The sequence below is a fragment of the Cardiocondyla obscurior genome, linkage group LG15 (assembly GCF_019399895.1).
Source record: "Cardiocondyla obscurior isolate alpha-2009 linkage group LG15, Cobs3.1, whole genome shotgun sequence".
Taxonomy (NCBI): domain Eukaryota; kingdom Metazoa; phylum Arthropoda; class Insecta; order Hymenoptera; family Formicidae; genus Cardiocondyla; species Cardiocondyla obscurior.
In genome coordinates this window covers 2,134,303-2,152,349 of record NC_091878.1, presented here as the reverse complement: position 1 = coordinate 2,152,349, position 18,047 = coordinate 2,134,303, and the positions used below count along the sequence as shown (strand labels likewise).

Genomic DNA, 18,047 nt, shown 5'->3' with positions numbered 1-18,047 from the left:
TAATAGTGTACAAATGATTAATAAAAAGTACCTTCGCGCGGCGCTGTTTCTTTCATTTTTCTTCTTTGTTCCCCCTTTTTTTTTCAATTTCCTCTCGTCCCCGAACGATCGCGTTATCGCTCGCATAGTTTGCACGAGCTATTTTATCGCGGATCGAACGAGTGCTCGGCGCGCACCTCGTCGAATATTTTTCGAGAGTTTGAGCCGAGTAACGGACTTACGGCGGATAGGAAAAATGTTGGCGATAAAATGCTGCCGCGCGCGACACAAAAGCTCGTCGGTTACGTTACGTCTTCTCGCGATTCGATTCATTAATATCCCCCGTTCAGCCCCGTTGTAAATGTACTCCTTGTAACGCGGGATTATTTGCGGTAAAACAATGCCGCGGTGTGCAACCCGGCATTCTTTTTACCCATCGCGAGACAATGGCGCGCATTGTTCGCCGAGGAGAAAGCTTTCCTCTTCGTTCCCGTGATTGATCGATCGCGGGATCAATTGTCGATCGTGCGTTGACAGCGAACGCACCTTCCTACGCGCGTTCGACTGATATATTTTTGTTTTTTCTTTTTTCCGCGCTCGCGCGGCAATGATCCGTAACTAAATGCAAATGCGTGCGGACTGCAGTAAATGCAAATGCAACGAGACGTCGTCCCGTCGTCTCAACTTTAAGCCCGCCTAATGCATTCGAGTGCGACGGGGAGCAACGCAAGTTCGACGAACTCCCGGCGACGTGTAAGCCGCCGCCTTTATGCAAAATTGCGACAACATCGTTTGACTTCATTATTGCCGGCCCGATTTAACGATAACGGGTGCGCGCGGCTCGAGACAACAGATGGACGCCGGCGGGGGTGCATCGAAAAACCGAGAGATTCGGGAAACGAGACGCGCCGCGATACCGCCGCGGTGTAACGCGATACATAATAATACCAGCGCAAATGTCCGAACGTGCGACGCAAGTAATAATGCAAGCTCGCATTGTTAAGCTCCGAAAGTCCAAATAAACATCCACCATTGTGCGGGAGGTTCTTTTGTTCCCGAACGCTTCCATTATACTACTCCGCGGGCGAGGGGAGAGATACGCTGAAATATAAATGATAATTGTCAAGCCCACCCGCCGCCTTTCCTCCCGCTCGCCGTGCTCACGGAGCTGCCAATGTGTCTCACGCATAATATAATGTAACGCTGCATTAAAGACATTACCGCGGTTACAGACGTCAAGCGAGAATAATTACGCAAGCTGCGTAAGCGGCGCGCGAGCGTATTTCGGTCGCACGCGCGGAATCGATCCCCGGCCTCCCCGCCCGCGTTCTAAATCAGGTAAGACTCGCCCCGTCAAAGACAATTCGATAAATTCCCCCTCTCTCCCTCTCGCCGAAGTACTCCCGGCAAGGCAATTATGCAAACCGCGCTCATTAACGAATGCAAAGTACACTGGAGAGATTTCGCGGCGGATCCCGGTGTACAAGCCGGATCGACACATTACTCTCGCTCGCAGGTAATTTATCTACGTTTACCGGTTGCATGCAAATATATACGGCACACATACCGAGCTCGAATCGCGTCCCATTTATGGAAAGCCTCGACCTCTATCCGGCAGCGTAATATCTAATTCCCAGTTAAAGCTCCTGCGAATCCATCATGATAATCATGTGCGGAATAAATGACTTTAGCGGCGTGAATTGACTGAGATGCTCCCGGCTCGGTGTCCAGGATCTGTCGGCACAGCGAGGTCTTTCGTTATTTATTTAATATAGAAAGTAACGCCGAGTGTGAGTCCTATGGTATCCCCTTATCTTTCCTTTTTTTTAATCTATCTTCCTTGAGTATTTCAAACGCAAATTTAATTTTTTATTTTTTTATTTTTTATTTTTTTTCATCATATCGCACGCTGGCGCTCATGATAAAGACGTCGCGCGTCCCTTCTGCAGCGCGAAACTTCTAATATGGCTTACGCTGTGTTTAGTAAAGCTCCGTGAGCGCTAGATGACGGTTACGTAAATTCAGAGGTAGAAGCGCGGCCGACATGCATAATATTACATATATGCACAGTGTTAAAGTTTCGTAGGTTGAAATAATAAGAGCTGACTCGAACTTGGTTGTGAAGCATCGAGCGGAGTTTAGGTGGAGTACCTTTACGTTTAATTGGCTAACTGTGGGGTTAATTTCATCCCGTAAACTCCAGCCAGACCAATCGGTTGTTAAATGAACAAATATTCGCCTTAACTTCGATCCCGCGCGGTTGTTAACACATTGATCCGGTGAATTTTATAATACGGATCTTCGAAACGAGACTTTTTTGTCATTAAAAAAATAAACGCGAAAAACGGGATGCATTCGTCTTGGAAATAATGTTTTCTTCAGCCAAAAATTTAACGATAATTAGTTAATTGTGATGGTGACTCGAGTGATGAATGTTCGCTGTGTCTGGTCGATGTTCGTTCGCTAAATACATACATCTTTCAAAGTAAGCGAAAATGAACAAAACGAATTTGATTTTCCCGTCCGAGATATTCGCGGGAAAGCGCGCGAGCAAACATTGCGGTGGAATTAAGCGATACAACGTCGAATGCAAACAGCAAGATAAAACGTAACATTTAATGTGCGCGCGCGTTGAATTTTCCGTCAAAGAAAAAATTTTTTTTTTTAAGTCGCCAGCCGGACTGTTCGCGCGTTAGTTTAAAAAGCGCCGGGAGACAGAAAGAGAGAGAGAGAGGAAAGCGAGTCTCCGTAAAAAAAATTTCCGCACGCTTTTACGCCGCGCGTCGTTTATTTTACAGACTATTGACAATAAAAATCCTTCGATACCGCCCGGGTGCCTGCAACAAAGGCACGTAAATACAGAATAAACGCGACGAAAGTTTCGAAAAGGGTGGTAAGATGCGGAGAGAAACGTCAACCGTGCACTCGGCATCGCCGGGGCGCATCCCCTTATCTCCCTTCTTCCCTTCCCCCGGGTCTCGGCTTTTCCTCCCCCGGATGGATGGAGGAACAAACAGCGGGCACATCGGTGAATGCAAATACGGAGCGAGAGTCTGGAGACGTCGTCGGCGTGTCCCTTCGGTTGGGACCCGGGGGGTTAATGCATTCGAGTGCACCGCGCGCGCGCGCATGTTGTTTGCCGGGCGTATGCTTGTATGCAAATGCGCGGTAAAGGGGACATCGCGCGCTACATCGCGCGCCGGGACCATCGTAATGTCGATCTCTCGATCGTCGACGTTTCGACGGTGCGTTATGTAAATAAACCGGGCCGGCTCGACTCAAACTCCCGGAGTACAACGGCGGGGACGATTCTCTACCTCGCGCGCCCCTTCGGAGTCAATTTGCCAGATAATTCCGCGCGGGACGAGCAACGAGGGTGAGCGAGGTCGCGGGAGCGCGATTTCCGCGATATATCTCCGCACTTTCCTCCGCTCTGTTTCTTTTCGCCGCTCCTTCTCTTCTCACAGTCGGTCCTTTGCCTGTAACGTCGCGAGCGCGCCGCGTTTTCCCCGGGAAGTATTAGATTCACTTGGCGAAAGAAACGCGTGATTCGAAGGCGCCGCGGGCTGCGAAAAAAATATCGTCGAGGCTTCGGAGAGGAGAAAAAATCGTCTCGGCAAGCGCAGAGTTATCGATGCGATGTGTAGGAGACAATGCGCGGATCCTTATCGTGGGATGAGCGCCGTAGTTGCATAGTTCTAAGTTTCGCAGATGTAACACGTCGCGTACACTTAACATAAACAGGGATGCAGGATCAGGCAGCCCTTCTCCGCGTGCCGTGCTAAATGCACCGCGATAGCGCATGGGGCTCGTTGCGTTCGATAAGTTTAAAGCCGAGCTGCCGGTAGACGCAACAACAGGAATCACGGTTAACATGCAACATTCAACTGGTACGTCGAACCGAGCTCGCGGGATAAAATAACTTCAGGATTAACGACGCGTATTCCGCTCGCGTATTACCATATTCCAGTTCTTCGTCTATACGAAACGTGTTTCGCGCAAAAAGAAGCGCCGGTCGTGCAGAGATTGCGCGGTCCGATGGTAGCCGAGTCTCCGCCGGACAAGGGGTTAAGTACTTCCTCGCATCCCTTGAAAATCGTAGGATCGAGTCCTGGCACTTTAATGCGCCATGACAAACAGCCCCCTCCCCCGACGTCGCCCAGGATGCTGCGGCGACGGATCAAGGTTTGAGCCCTGCGAAAATCACCGCGATCCCGTAAGATCGCCGCGATGGGACGGCGGGGCCCGGACGTAGGGATGTAATTTGCAATCAGACGTCGAAGTCGCAAGGACGAAAACAAGGAAGTGCCCTCGCCCCCGATTGGCCCGCAGCCAAGTGACGGATCGCCGCGGTCTTGTCCGGAGGGGGTGGCGTTTTGTCACTCTTGCGACCCTTCGCAAACGGCGGGGTCGCCACCCCTTCGGGAGTTTAGCACTCACCTTCATTCCGCTCCGGGCATTCCGGTTTCTCTCGGCAAAGCCCGGGCCACCCTTCCCATCCCTTTCCCCGCTGAGCGCGCGCGCGCGAGACCTCAAACCCATCTTTTTCGGTCGGTGATAAATCAATGCGGAGCACTATTTGCGAGAGCGCGCTCTCCGAACGCTGGCTTGCCTGCCTTCCACGTAAACGACTGCGGTAAATGCTGCTTTTTCGCTCACGTCCTATAACTCACAATTTCGCTCTCGAGACCGTCGGCCGGAAGCCGTTTCTGCGTGCACGCAGCTCGCCGATGTATTTGTTTGCTAGCTCATCTGCGAAATAAACGATCTGTAAACTTAGGGGCGCGGCGGCGTCTCGGCTTTTACTCCGCGATCAGCCTCGGATTTTCAAACGACAAAATTGTGTGTACTCTGCATTAAGAGCACCGCGCGGCGAAATCTTTTTGTGCAACAATTTCATTCCATAATCGCGCGCTCCAGATCTTCGGATTTCGTTGAGGGATATACATCTCGTATAATTGCCGGAGCGTAAGATTGATTGACGCGCCGGAAACTGATAATTTATTCCAACGAGCCGGGAGAAACGACCGAGCGAATATTTCGGAGGTAAGATATACGGTTTAACAGGCGCGAGCGTTCAGGTCGATAAGACACGGCGCCAATTTCGCAAATAAGTAAATTCAAGTCGCGGAAGGAAAGCGTTTCGAGACGCGTCGGGGTGAGCGAGGCGCGTTTTAACGCGCGCGTAAGAAAACGTTGAGCGAACAGCGTTGCGTATATACTCTACCTCAAAAAAAAAAAAAAAAAGAAAAAAGAAAGGATAGCTTTAGGACTCTCATAACGGCGTATTTTCGTGCGTCGTAACTTCCCTGCAAGCACTTTGCACACAAGGAACATAAACTCGAATTGAGTTTGCCGATGCCAAACTCCCCCTAAAAACATACCGTGCCGCGTGCGGAGGCGCGCCTCGCGGAAGTTCACGCCGGCTTTCACGGGACTTATATAATATAACGGTATTGTGGTAAACACCGGCGGTTAGTATTACACCGCGGGAAGTTGCGCTCGCGACAAAGTGCTCCGCACGTGAGCGCACAGAGAGACGCGCGAAGGGTCCCGTCAAAGACCAACGCGAGCGACGTCCCTTTTTATAGTTTATCTTTACTGCTTGCGGATAAAAAGTCGGGACGAAGTGGCGAAATTTACGCGTTGACAAAGAGACACGTGGCTCCCACGGAGTTCGTTAACGGCGGATTTTTAACTCGTCGCCTTTCACTCCCTCGGCCCGCCCCGCGGGGAAAAAAAAAAAGTCTATGAAATATTATTGTAATTGATCGTCATCGCGCGAGAAATGGCTGACGTTTGTCACCGGCGCGGTGATTTTCGACGCGGGGCGTCGAAATTAATGACGCATGAATGTAAATGAATGCGGAAATGCAAGAGTACGCTCGTATGTTCAAAGCGCGCAATTAGTAACAAACGTGGCTATTTGATGCGGCGTTTCATCAGGACGATTGTAAACGGGACATCGGAATTCACCGTCTCGAATAATTCGATTCGCCGATCACGCCGAATTTGCGAAAACCGTGTGTCTCACAATCTGTATTTTAACGCCAAACGAACGGGCGCGCGCCCGCGCGTATGCAAATGGTAAAAAAATTATTGTTACCGACTAATATGTTTCACGCGTGCAATGAATATGCGAGCGCGTATAGTGGTGGGTACCTATGTTTTATTCATTATCGCCGAAACGTGTTTCGCGTTTCGGCAGAAATAAATCCTCGCTATTTTTCAAAGTCGCCTGCCGATGACGTCGAAGGATCGGGCAAATTAATAGCGCCGGGAGATTGCACGTAACGGAGAAGGGAGCACGGTAACTATTTAAAGTAGCTTCCGAATGCCGCGATGGCTGTGTAATATTTCGCCGCTTCGAAGTTATTTACCTTAAACGTAGGAGTTTCATTATGACATTCCCTTCAAGGAATCCACCGCTACGTTGCGTAACACCGCGCACGCCCGAGTAATTATATCAAAGACAGGTGTAGTCGGATAGTGACGTCAAGCACAATTGGTGATTAATATTATCAACAATAATTGATTTCATAGCGGCTCGATATTTCCATTTTGTGCATGTCATTATGTAGATGGGATAGAGGCGTCCCGCGCGCGTAATTAGCCGGGGAATATATCCGCAACGAAATTATTTTAATATTATTTCCTCTCTCAGGAAGGGAAATATGCCGGTCGTGTTTAATACGCGCGTATATTTAATACGGGTGAGCGTACCGGTAATACACGATATAAATTACAACGAGCGGATAATAAAAAAAAAAAAAAGACAAAAACAAAAAAAAAACACCCTCTCCGCGCGTAGCTTTTTTAACTTTTCAGCAAAAACACGGGGACGCTGGATTTTCTCGATTTTAAACATCCAAGTTGAATCGCTCGTTCGCATGAGCCTAGCCGTTCGCGGGAGGGAACAAGTTCGATCGCTAGATCGTGGAGATCTTCGTCACGAACGTCGTGAGAAGTCTCCTCGGCTGCCGCGTTCGGCATTTAATTCGACGAACACTTGACCGACGGGTACTCGCCACGGAGTTTCGGACGAATACTCGTATTTAGCGTTAAACTCTCGTACCCGGGGCTCGCAGTCACCCAAAGTTGGCGAGTTTTCACGAAGGGAAGACCGAAAGTACATACTCTCCCGCTTAAGCAGACTAAATTACTCGGTTCTTGCTCGCCACCGCGGTATACGATCGATATCGATCCCGCGGGTTTTTCGAGTAACTCGTTAGCACAAGTCGTTTCCTCAAAACTTTCCTCCGCCGTCTTTCCTCGAACGCGTCCACCGCTGTGCACGCGCTTCGCGCGTATATATACGATAAGTTTTAATATCCCCGGGCCAAGAGCATCGAAAATAAAGAGGAAAAAGAGGACTAATTTGAGACGGTGACGAGAATTCGCGAGATCATCCCGAGTAAATCTCTAAAACGTTCTTTTTTTCCCCCCGGAACTTCTTACAAAGATCTTCTTTATGCGATCGGACTAATTTTTTTTTCCTCTTTTTTTTTTCAAAGTCGTCGGCTGGATTGGTGATCCTGCTTTTTCTATTAGCGGCAAACGAGAGAAAGAAAAAGAGATGAATTCTTCAGAATTACTCGACCCGAATTCCGTCTCCTCGCGACAGGGGTTGTACTCGAGCCCGGAATGGGTCTTCTTTTTCCGAGCTCCGTTCTCTCGTCCCTTCTTATCAGGATCCTTCATTACGGGAGCGATGGGGCGCGGCGCGGCGCGGCGCGGCGCTAAAAACCCTCTCGTTTCACCCTCGTATTTAATTGAACGGATCGGACAAGTTAATTACGATACCGGGCGACCGCAACTGCTAATATTTACGTCGGACGGAGCCACTCGAACGGTTGTTATCGTTCGTCGCCCGCGTCTCGCTCCGAAGTGGAGCGTATCGTTCACGGTGAGCCGCCCTTCATCGATTTTTCTCCGCGACAAGATACTCACCCTTCGGGAGAAATGTAACGCGGGCGGTAAACGCAACAGAAATATTGGAAAATCGCATAGTTAAACGGAGAAATGACACTGCAGCCGACCACGAGCGTGGAAGGCGATATCGTTTGCATTTAGGTCGGTCGAAATAAATAAATTACCTTAAAGAACGTCCCGCGTTCCCTTGTCTGTAAAATTATATATGTTACGCTTAACGGAGGAACACCGAACAAATATTGAACCGCCAACATTCGCGAACGAATCGCTGTAAAAATCGCACGATAACAATACGCATCACCGACGAAGGATTCGGCTGTGCTAGTTCGCTACATGCATACACACTTTAACGCGATCGCTCGCTGTGAAATTCCTCTTATCTTCGTATCGAGTCGTATTCGCGAAGCCCGTGCTAAGTATTTCGAACACGTTGCACGCGCTCGCGGACCCGCTAATTCACTCGTAACAACCCCCTTTACCTATTTCGAGGCTGATTACTATCTACGCGGCCGAACATTACCGTCGCTATCTGCGACCAGCGCGCCGTTATGCAGACCGTAACGACGGGGTCGAGCCGGGCGTGAAAAGAAAGGGAGAAAGGAGCAGAGGAGAAAAAAAAAAAAAGGGAGGAAAAGAAAAAAGAAAACCTTCGTCCGACACCGCTGATGAATACGGGATAAGCGCGCGGACGTCATTCTTCTCTCGATACCGACAGGCGCCTGGACAGAAGGGCGTCACACTTATCGTAGTGTGAAGGGACAGAGGGAGTTGGCTTTTTTTTTTCCTTCCTCCGCTACATTTTTCGATTCGCGCCACGTCGCTGGTCGCGCGCGAAACTGCGCGAGCGAGAACACTTGGCGGGACCACTGATTTCCATAAAATTATTATACGCTCTTGCGCTCATGCCAAAAAATTTGCATACCGCGATCTGCGTTCCGCCGCACGCGACAGAAAAAGGGAGAAGAAAGAGACTTACCAAAATAAAAAGATTTCAGAAGGGGCCTTCCACCGTTTCCATTTCGGTCTAATCGCGTTTTCGTGTCCTCCTCCGTCTCGTCCCGCCAACGGCGACATGAGTTCTTTCGCGATAGATATTTGTCGAGTGGTTTTTTTTTTTTTCTCTCCCCGCGGCGTCAATGCGGCGCGAACCGCTTATGGTTGTCTCTTGGATGCTGTTCGATTTTTCCGTCGGTTGGGAAAGTTCTTGAAGGAACAGGGAACGACGTGTGATATAGCGGAAAGCGATGGAAATAATGGGACCGGTGAAACTTCTTCCTTGCGTTATCCTCCTTTAAAAATTTAATGTATTTTACTATCTTACAATAACGTCGCAACGACATACAACAGTAATACTGCGACTATTAAATATGATGCTGGTATACACAGTTAATTTTCATCAGCGTAATATTATATTATTTTAAATCAATACTAAGCCGCTGCCCGTTCATAAATTTGTCATATCGAAAAGGAAAGAAAACGTTATAAAATAAATTGTCGATATACATATATTTACACGATTCTCTATTGCAAGATTTAATTAGACACTGCTGTTTTCGTCATGTTTAGAAAAAAATTAACTGAGGACACATCGCGACATCAAATTTCATTTGAGTTAAGTACTCTTAAGACACAAAGTGTGCCTCGAATGTACAATATTCCTGAATGATTCTTACGACACGTTAGCCCGTTCTAGAGAAATATTAAAATACTGATCGTGCAGAATGTGAATTTTCCCGAAAAAGCGAGAATCAGTGTTCGAAAATTCATTTTTACATCGCGTTCCGCGCATTTTCACTGGCCATCGTTTCGCATTCAAATTCAATTTAAATTCAATCGACGATCGATTACCGGATTCCAATCGCTCTCTGAAATGCCGTTTCTAGTCGCCGTAATCGGGCATGACGAAGGCACCCGACATCCTGAGATACTCGTCGGCCCCGATGTCGAGTAGCTAATTCGTTCGCAGCTGATAATCTCCGTTCTGCGTAATATAACGCACCCACGGCAAGGCCTGGTAACCGCTCTTCTCGATGATTTTCAGGTATCGCACCTGAATGCCGGACGTAGTGAAGTATGGAATCTCGAATTTAACTTGAATAGGCGGCTTGCCTTCGACGTCTTCGCCGACTACTGACGGTAGTCCAAAGTGCGCTCTCATCAGGTACTCTTTGCCGCCCGGGAAAGACTTGATGATCCAAGTAATGGCACTCTGCTCCGGCGAGTACTTGACGCTTCCAATCGTGGTTTTGAACTTGGGCGAGTCGGCGTCGTTCGGTACCGGGATCACGATCTCCACATTGTTCGCCGTAGATCGGCGCTTGAACTGCGATCTCGCTTTAATCATGTATTCCACTCGGCTGTGAGCGTGCCGCTCGATCACGGATTCGATCCATATCAGCGGTTTCACGTGCGTGTTCAATCTGTAAGACATGAGCTCGAACTCGCCGTCTGGCGGGATAAACGAAATCGTTCGATCGTTCTCAAATCGCGAAAGTCTGACACATTGATGAAACTTGACGTCCTCCAGTTCTACAGATTTTGATTTACCACGACCCGTCGACTCGAACAAGACCTTGTCGTTAAGGCCTAGTCTCAATTCTGGCATTCCCGATAAATAAACTCTCATTTTTATAGCGCCAACGATCTCCGAGCTTAAAACATTTCCATTGGCATTCGCTAGAAGATTCACAGATTCTATTACGTCAAGGAAAACTTCATTTTTGCGATACTTGATGCCCTCTGATCTCCACGAAACAGCGTTAGTCACAGCCATAGGAATTCTGGGTTGAATCTCGAGTTTGTGACCCTCTTGCGTAATGTATTCCTGTAGAATCTTGCTGTCGGTAGTTTGGGGATAGCCAAAGTCCAGCAGCTCGTCCAGAAGCTCGTAAATGACAACGAAGTTGTCTCTTATACTCTCCTCCTCCAATTCTTTGAAATACTCCTGCATCACGTGCACTACTTTGTGCAGAAATACAAATACCAGAGATATGTTCGCATTTTTCTTAGTGGTGGATACAATGTACAGATTGTTATATTTAATATAAGCATATGTGCATTCTTGAGTTTGAATAATAGGAGTCAGATTTCCCTCCTCCTCACGCTCCATCACTAGCGGCATGAACTTCTCTATGACTCCGGTCTCAATATCGCCGCGATAATTCCTCGAGATCAACACCTTCCCCTTCACGTCTAGAATGTATATTGCTGACGTCGACATCTTATCTAGACTGCAAGAGAAAAAAAAGAGAGGTTAGCTTTATTGTTTGCATTAAAAATTTTGTAAAAAAAAATATAAAAAAAGTACAAAAAAAAATACAAAAGGATACATATAACGTTTAAAGTTTTTGTAAATTTATTAAAAAGTACAGACGTTGCTTCTCTAAATCACTTGGACTGTCAAGTATAGACGTCGCTCAAGCATTTAGGTTATGATCGCCAAAGTGAGAATTCCGAGACTAAACGCGCGAGATTGTCCGCGAAAACGCGGGCCACACCCAAATTTGGGATCAATAATGGAAAAGCGAAACGGTAATAAATAATTCAAGTTACTTTGACGGTCGGCCGTGCATAAATTTGCTGATATACGAAATTCTGAGAGTCGTGTCAGTAATAACCTGCGATGTGCGACGTGACGAATGGGTCCGTTGAATGCGTCCTGCGTGCCTTTTACATTTAGATACCGCCACTTATTTGCGGAATCGACGTGAAAAAATTGGACGATAAAAAAAATACGAGTGCAACACCTCGCGATCCCGAGCTGCCACTGTGGACCGTCGCAAAGTTGGCGGAGTTGGCCGTGGTTCAAGACTAGTCGAGAGTGTCGAGACTCCGAGGTGCTCGCTGCGCGCATGCGTTTTTAACCATTTCACGCTGCATATCGACCGTAGGGACCCTGCGCGCTGTTCGAACGTCGTGAAATAAAGATGCTCGTGTCGATTCTTCATTATTAAGGTATGATGAATTCATTTACGATCGCAAATATCTTTACAACGAAGCGTCTCGAATGAACGTTAATATACTGTAACGGCAATTATAGACAGCGCAAGAAATAGTAATGAAAGACTGGAATTTCGGAACGAATGGAACGAATAGGTTAGTTCAGGCGGGATGGAAAACTATCGCGGCGGAGTATAAAGATAATATGAATTTTATCTGTGAGTCAGATTTATCTCATTTGTCGCGATAAGCTTTTTAAAAAAGAAATGCTTTGAAAAGAAATATTATATATATATATATATAATTAATTTCTGTATATATTTTTTGCACATTTTTTAATTGCATATTTAAGCGTGTGTATGTGTGTAATATCTACAATATCGTGTACATACCGAAGTAATCTCGCCGTCTTTAGAATATTTTACGCGGAATAATGTACTTTTATCTCATCCCTTTTTAATTCGTCTGTATGTAATTCTTGGAGAGGAAAGGGATTTAAGGAGATCCAGAGGGAAGGAGAGAATACCGATAAAACTACACTACGTTCTTTGTCCGTTAATCCGCACTCATTCGGGCGGATACAAATATTTCTAAAATCGCGCTTAATACAGCAACGGAGATAAATCCGGTCTAAGGCATTTTAATCTGTACTCCGTGTTTCACGAAACATTAAATCCCGCTTGAAGCCGTTTCGCAGAAAGCGCGCAGTATCTCCGGCAAAGTAGCGCCTTCCGACATTAAGATTCTATACAACTGGAAGTCATTTAATCTCGGCGGAAGATTTCAACGTCGGCTACTTTCGCGAGGAAAGGAGTGATAGCGCGCTGTAGAATATCCCGTTTAGAGTTTGCAAAACGGAGAATAAAAGCGAGAGCTTGTTACGAGGCGAATTCGACAAACAAGAATCGCGCCGCTATCCTTTATCGCTGAGATAGGCCCCTCACGGATTTCCTACATAAACCGTTTACAGAAATTATAAGTGCTTAATATATCGGATGAATTAAAAAGATAAATTATTTTAAAGTCCGCCAAGCGATATATGATCAGATTAGATTAAAATTAGATCAGAACTCCCTCTCTCTCTTTCTCTCTTTCGAACGGGATAAAATAAACTCCGTAAACTCGATGAATTAAATATCGCGGAGCGTAATAACGCGAAATCCGCTCGTCTCGGGCTTCTCGTGGATTAAAATTTTATCGCGACGTCTTGGGTCTTCGCAAATATTTCTCAAGTCGTAAACAACCCGCGCTCGTTCACCGCGCTAACGGCAGTACCATCGATTTCCTAACGCCTGTATGCCGATAGACGTGAACGGCGTATCGGCTGCATTAAACCGGCTGCAAATACACGTCGATAGTGATTGCCGGCTTAGAGATTCCGCCGAAATATAAAATATCCTCGCCCGCCGTTCCCGCCCAGGAAACTACTTCGACACGTGTGACACGTAGCGGCGTCGCGTTGCGCGGCATTAAAAGCGCATCGGGCGGAATGTAGGCCGGGTTGAAATTTCGCGAAATGCCGGGCTAACTCTCGTCGTTGGCCCTCTGTTACGTGTAACGCTGCGTGCCGGCAAAATGAATCGCATCGAGGGAAACAAAAACGCGGGGGAAACGCGCGTTATCTTCTCGCGGCCGGTTTCGAGCGGAATTTTAATTCAGCGCGATTTCGCGTGTACGCGCGAGTTTCAGCGTGCCGCGCGCTCGAAACGCGATTTGCGCCCGTCGCGTAAAAGCACGGTCACTTCCCCTCCCTCCCGTCTGTCTAATCGATTTAACGTTTATAACGGGCATCAAAAGGCGCACTTCCGACCGCCCGAAAATCACCACTATTCGGTGATATTCGTTCAACTATTCACAAGCGGTCGGTCCAACCATGTTATCTGCGGTCAGCGTGACGGTACCCCCCATTACGTGCCACGATCGCGCTTATTTGCGCTGGCAGACGCGATACCAGGGCGGAGTCCTCTCGCGGCTCTCGCAACCCTCAGTTTAGAATAACCGAAAGGGTTGCTATGTTCGATCGAGTCAGGTTGTTAACGCTTCAGCTGCCACATCAATCACGCGCAAATTACGCCTGCGTTTTTTATGGCTCTTGACCGCTGTTTACGTTTAATTCATGGCTGACGAGCGCGAATCAATCGGCGAAAGTAAAAAGTAAGATTATCATATTATTCTACATATTATTATTGCGCCGCGGGCGCGTTTTAATCCCGGTGATTGAGATACGCGGGCGTCATAATTTATGCACGCGAAAAGAGAGAAAAAAAAAAAAAAGAAAAAGCCCGCGACAATATTTCTGGATTAAATGACCGTAGACCGACGAGATACAGGACGTGTTCTCTCTAATGAATACATTAACGAGCGATGAGCGCCGGTGGCCTACGCGTTCGCGCGTGTGATCAAGTTCCCCGGTTGTTTTAGCATAAAATATTGAACAGATACGGATCGAACGGCGACGCCGATCGTATGCATCCAGATGTGTTTGCTCAATAAACATTTCCCAGTATTTAGGAAAACAGGGCCTGGCTCCGTAGACGAGTGTCCTCTCGTCGAATCCCGATTTCCTATTTTCCATTGAATTTCACAGCGCCGCGAAGCGTTGCGTCCTGATAAATGTTTCATACCGATATCTCCTCCCTTCCCCCTTCCTCCCCCTGGCCCTTCTCTGACCGCATACGGGCAGCGTCGTGAATATTATTACGTGGGAGTATGAAATTCGCGTGATTTCTATGGCGCGCATGTTTGTTGAGAATAATGGAATGCGTCAACAGCGACGAGTGATCTCGAACAAGCGCGCCCATCGACGTGATATTACATCCAATGCCGGGCATTAATGCGATACCGATGTTACTTATGCGGCGTAATGATAATAATAATACCCGTTGTTACAGCCGACGTATTTTTCGCTTACGGCGCCGTGCGGTTAAGCAACATTTCATCTCCCTTTTCGGTGAGCCGACGGCACTTGCCGTCCGTGAATTAATCATGAGCTTGAAAATCATTCGTCGCGCACGGTTTATGGCGTCCGGGCGAATATTTACCGGGGTGGTTGCGCGATCGGGCCCCGCTGAATCGCGCTCACTGTTTGCGACAAATTCCACGAGAGATTCCATTGTAATTGAACGAGGCTGACTCGATTATAAAGTCAAATCATCGGCAGGTGGAGGAACGCGACGAGGAGCACTCTTCCTTCGATAGAGCGAGCGCGTTTTCCACCGCCGTCAACTTTCCCGCGGCTCCTCACCCCGTCTTCCGTCTTTTTCGCTCGCCTGCTCCCTCAAACGCCCGGGTACCAAGTCGTAGTGCAGACAATGACGGCGTCTTGGGACTTCTCTCCTTTTTCCCCTCCCCCCCGTTCCCGCATCGGTCCACAGAACGTTTCAAAAGACTACTTTGAGAAATTTAGGAAGTCCCCGAGCTCGCGCAAATTACCGGCGCTGTTAAAGAGCGGGGAAAACTTGACGGGAATCTCGAAAAATGGAATTGCCTTTAAGGACCCTTGGAATAGTAAACGTTGTCGGCTTTAATTTAACGCAAGACTTGTAATAATATGTCAAGACGGCGGGAGACGGCAATAAACGGTGGTGTCCCATATAACTCGCTGTCGTACTTGAGGGACAAAAAGAAAGTTTCGTTGAAAAACTTTCGAGATCAATTTACTTCTGGAAGTAGTACGCGGTGGTTTTCAACGATTCAAGGTAGATATTTCAATTAGATCGTCAATTAGACAGAGAGATAAATAATAATCGGCGATAAATGATATTCGTGAAACAGGCTGGCTGGATTCTCCGGTTCGTTTTCCTCCATCCGATTCTCACTGACGTGACGTCAAGTCGAGGACAAAGCGGTATAGCACGCAGTTATATTACACGCCTGCTCCTAGGACCCGTCTCCTCTGGGAACGACGAGCGCCACATCGAGGGGCGAAAGTTAGTGCCGCCTGGGGGATCGGTACGACCGATAATTGAGGCTTGAATTAAATTAGCCTTCGGTGTTCCATTCCAGAACGACTGAAAGTCTCTAGCGCGCGCGTTGCTCGCGCGATAACCGAATTGACCCACGTTCGCCGATCTAATCGCGATTATCGATCACCGCTCTTACACCGAGGTTTCATTAGGATCGATATCGCCCCGCAGTTAAATCGGTTAGGCAAGATGCATAATGGATTAAGTAAACGCACGTGAGTTTGATAGCGATCCGAACTCTCTTCCCTTTGACTCGCCGTCCCCTTTCCCCTCCCCGCGCAGGTGCCGCTCTTACAATTTCAGGATGATAATTCTTACGATAGATTAAAATGGATGTTCGACCAGGGCGATAGCTGGAACGCGAGAAACGACGGAAAGGGGGGGGAGATAATGTAAATTGTGTTATCGTAATGAAGCGAGGACCCGCAGCACATCGATTTGCGAAAAATAAACCGGAACAAGGAACTTTATCTCGTATTTCTTCGCGACTTGGAAAGTTCTGAATATCAAAGTTATAATTTATCGTAAGTACTTAAATTCCTCTTGCCGAGGGCCATCTTATCTATTATCGTCGCCAATTTTTCGTCCTGCCGAGAGAAAGAAAGAAAGAGAGAGAGAAAAAAACACGCGTTGTCGATGTTACACCGTCGGAGAACGCGATATAACGCAACTACCGAAAGACACCCAGCCGTATATTCCTCGTCCGAATCGTTGCCATCCATTTACGTTAAATAAATCATATTACGTAATAACGTACGGAGTTATAATGTACGGCGACACGGAAATGCATTCGCGTCGAGTAAATGGATTTACTTAAAAGTTTAATAATACAAGCAATAATTTATGTACGCTTTAGGAGAAGCTACAACGGAAACTCATTAAAACGCCGCGATGATGAGATCCGATGAAATGATTAAATCGTAATAGCGACTTCTATTCTTACGTGGAAGGCTGTATTCCGAGAGTGACGTTAATGAATTGCGGCTAAAGGGCGCGGGGGCCAATTTTGAAGGCCTGTAAAAGGAAAACTTTATTAATTGGCGCTATCCGTTCGTAAGAGAAAGGATCCGAACGGATGGCGCTAATCACGGGCAATGTAACCGGGATTAAAAATTTAAATCAACCATTGCCAATGATATTGTTAGCGAACGAGAAAGTTTGCAAAAGTGATTCAACGGCGCCGTTGCTGATAACCCTAAATGGGAAACATGGGGCGGCGAAAGGTGACTCGGGAAAAGGGCTCAGAAATGCGAGGGATTGAAATCAGAGTGAGAGAGAAAGAGAGAGAGAGAAGGAGAAGGAGGATTGATCAGCGAGATGTCCTGCGGGGAGATAAGTTTCTCGGCGCAATCAGTGCCTCGCTGTCTCCTCCACCCTCCCGTAACCCTTCGTCTCGGTCGTTCTCGCACCTCTCGCATCAACCATTTCGTCGGTATCTGTACCACTACCGCGGCACTCACTTCCTTTCTTTACGTTTTCAAGACTGAAGATAATGCGGTCGCTCGCCGCGCGGTATTCCCCTCGCTCGGCTACGCCATTTCCCATTGAAGTTTCGAATTCGAGACCGAAACTTGAAGAAAATGGTATTTCTGAAACCGACGTATAATTGTAACAATTAAAGCTTTTGTCAGGGGGAAAAAGCTTCGCGCGAATTACAATTGATGTTACAGCTATTAAGAAATTATTTTCCATGCGCATAATTCATTATCTATTTCAATCATTCGTTATAAAATTTCATGAATATTTACTACCTCCCTTCGGTAAGAAATATATGGTCGACCGAAGCGAAAATTGACAGAACATCCCAGACGCGTCAATTTAATCGCGAATTAATACGAGTATTTAATCTGAGATTCAAGAACAAATCCAGATTCGATTATGGTCACGGGTTTGACAATGCGGCGAAATTTGGTTTATTTAATGGGCAATCGTGGGGCGTTGCGCCGATCGTAACGGTAGGATTAATTAATAAAGTGATTGATTCGGTTAAACGCATTAATCGCACCGTGCGCCGCAGGTTTCGCGCGAACCGGACCGGCGAATTCCATAAATTCGGGGAACTGCCGATCGATCAGATCGCGTCCGTTCATCAGCGCGTCACGTTCGACTGAGCGGATTCACCGCAAAACCGGACAGCGGTATCGAATGGATCAACGACTTTTAAAAAATGATGAATGGCGAGTTCCGTCAGGGCGTTAGTGCGATCTGTTTGCATTGATAGGTTCATTGTTG

The 18,047-nt window shown here is 47.3% G+C and overlaps 2 protein-coding genes across 6 annotated transcripts in view; one reads left to right on the top strand and one right to left on the bottom strand.

Annotated features, from left to right (window-relative positions):
* Nlg-5 (neuroligin 5) overlaps positions 1 to 18,047 on the top strand; it is a 165,128-nt gene that overhangs the window by 113,797 nt on the left and 33,284 nt on the right. The gene's annotated exons all lie outside the window — the stretch shown is intronic.
* Ap-1mu (adaptor protein complex 1, mu subunit) lies at positions 9,199 to 11,890 on the bottom strand. 3 transcript variants are annotated; one of them, XM_070667249.1, is made up of 2 exons: positions 11,529 to 11,890; positions 9,199 to 11,141 (listed from the first exon to the last, which is right to left on the bottom strand). In XM_070667249.1, the coding sequence occupies exons 1-2, from the start codon at positions 11,762 to 11,764 to the stop codon at positions 9,863 to 9,865; spliced, it is 1,515 nt and encodes a 504-aa protein (XP_070523350.1). In that variant the 5' UTR covers positions 11,765 to 11,890; the 3' UTR covers positions 9,199 to 9,862. The 3 variants fall into 3 exon arrangements, with proteins under 3 accessions (XP_070523350.1, XP_070523352.1, XP_070523351.1); XM_070667251.1 differs by having other exon boundaries at positions 11,464 to 11,552; XM_070667250.1 differs by lacking the exon at positions 11,529 to 11,890 and adding an exon at positions 11,285 to 11,432.

Coding starts and splice junctions, on each gene's coding strand:
- Ap-1mu (XM_070667249.1), bottom strand. CDS start 11,764: ATGCGCGCAGCGAGCACCTCGGAGTCTCGACACTCTCGACTAGTCTTG. Junction 11,142..11,528: donor CGTCACGTCGCACATCGCAG/GTTATTACTGAC, acceptor TTTCTCTTGCAG/TCTAGATAAGATGTCGACGT.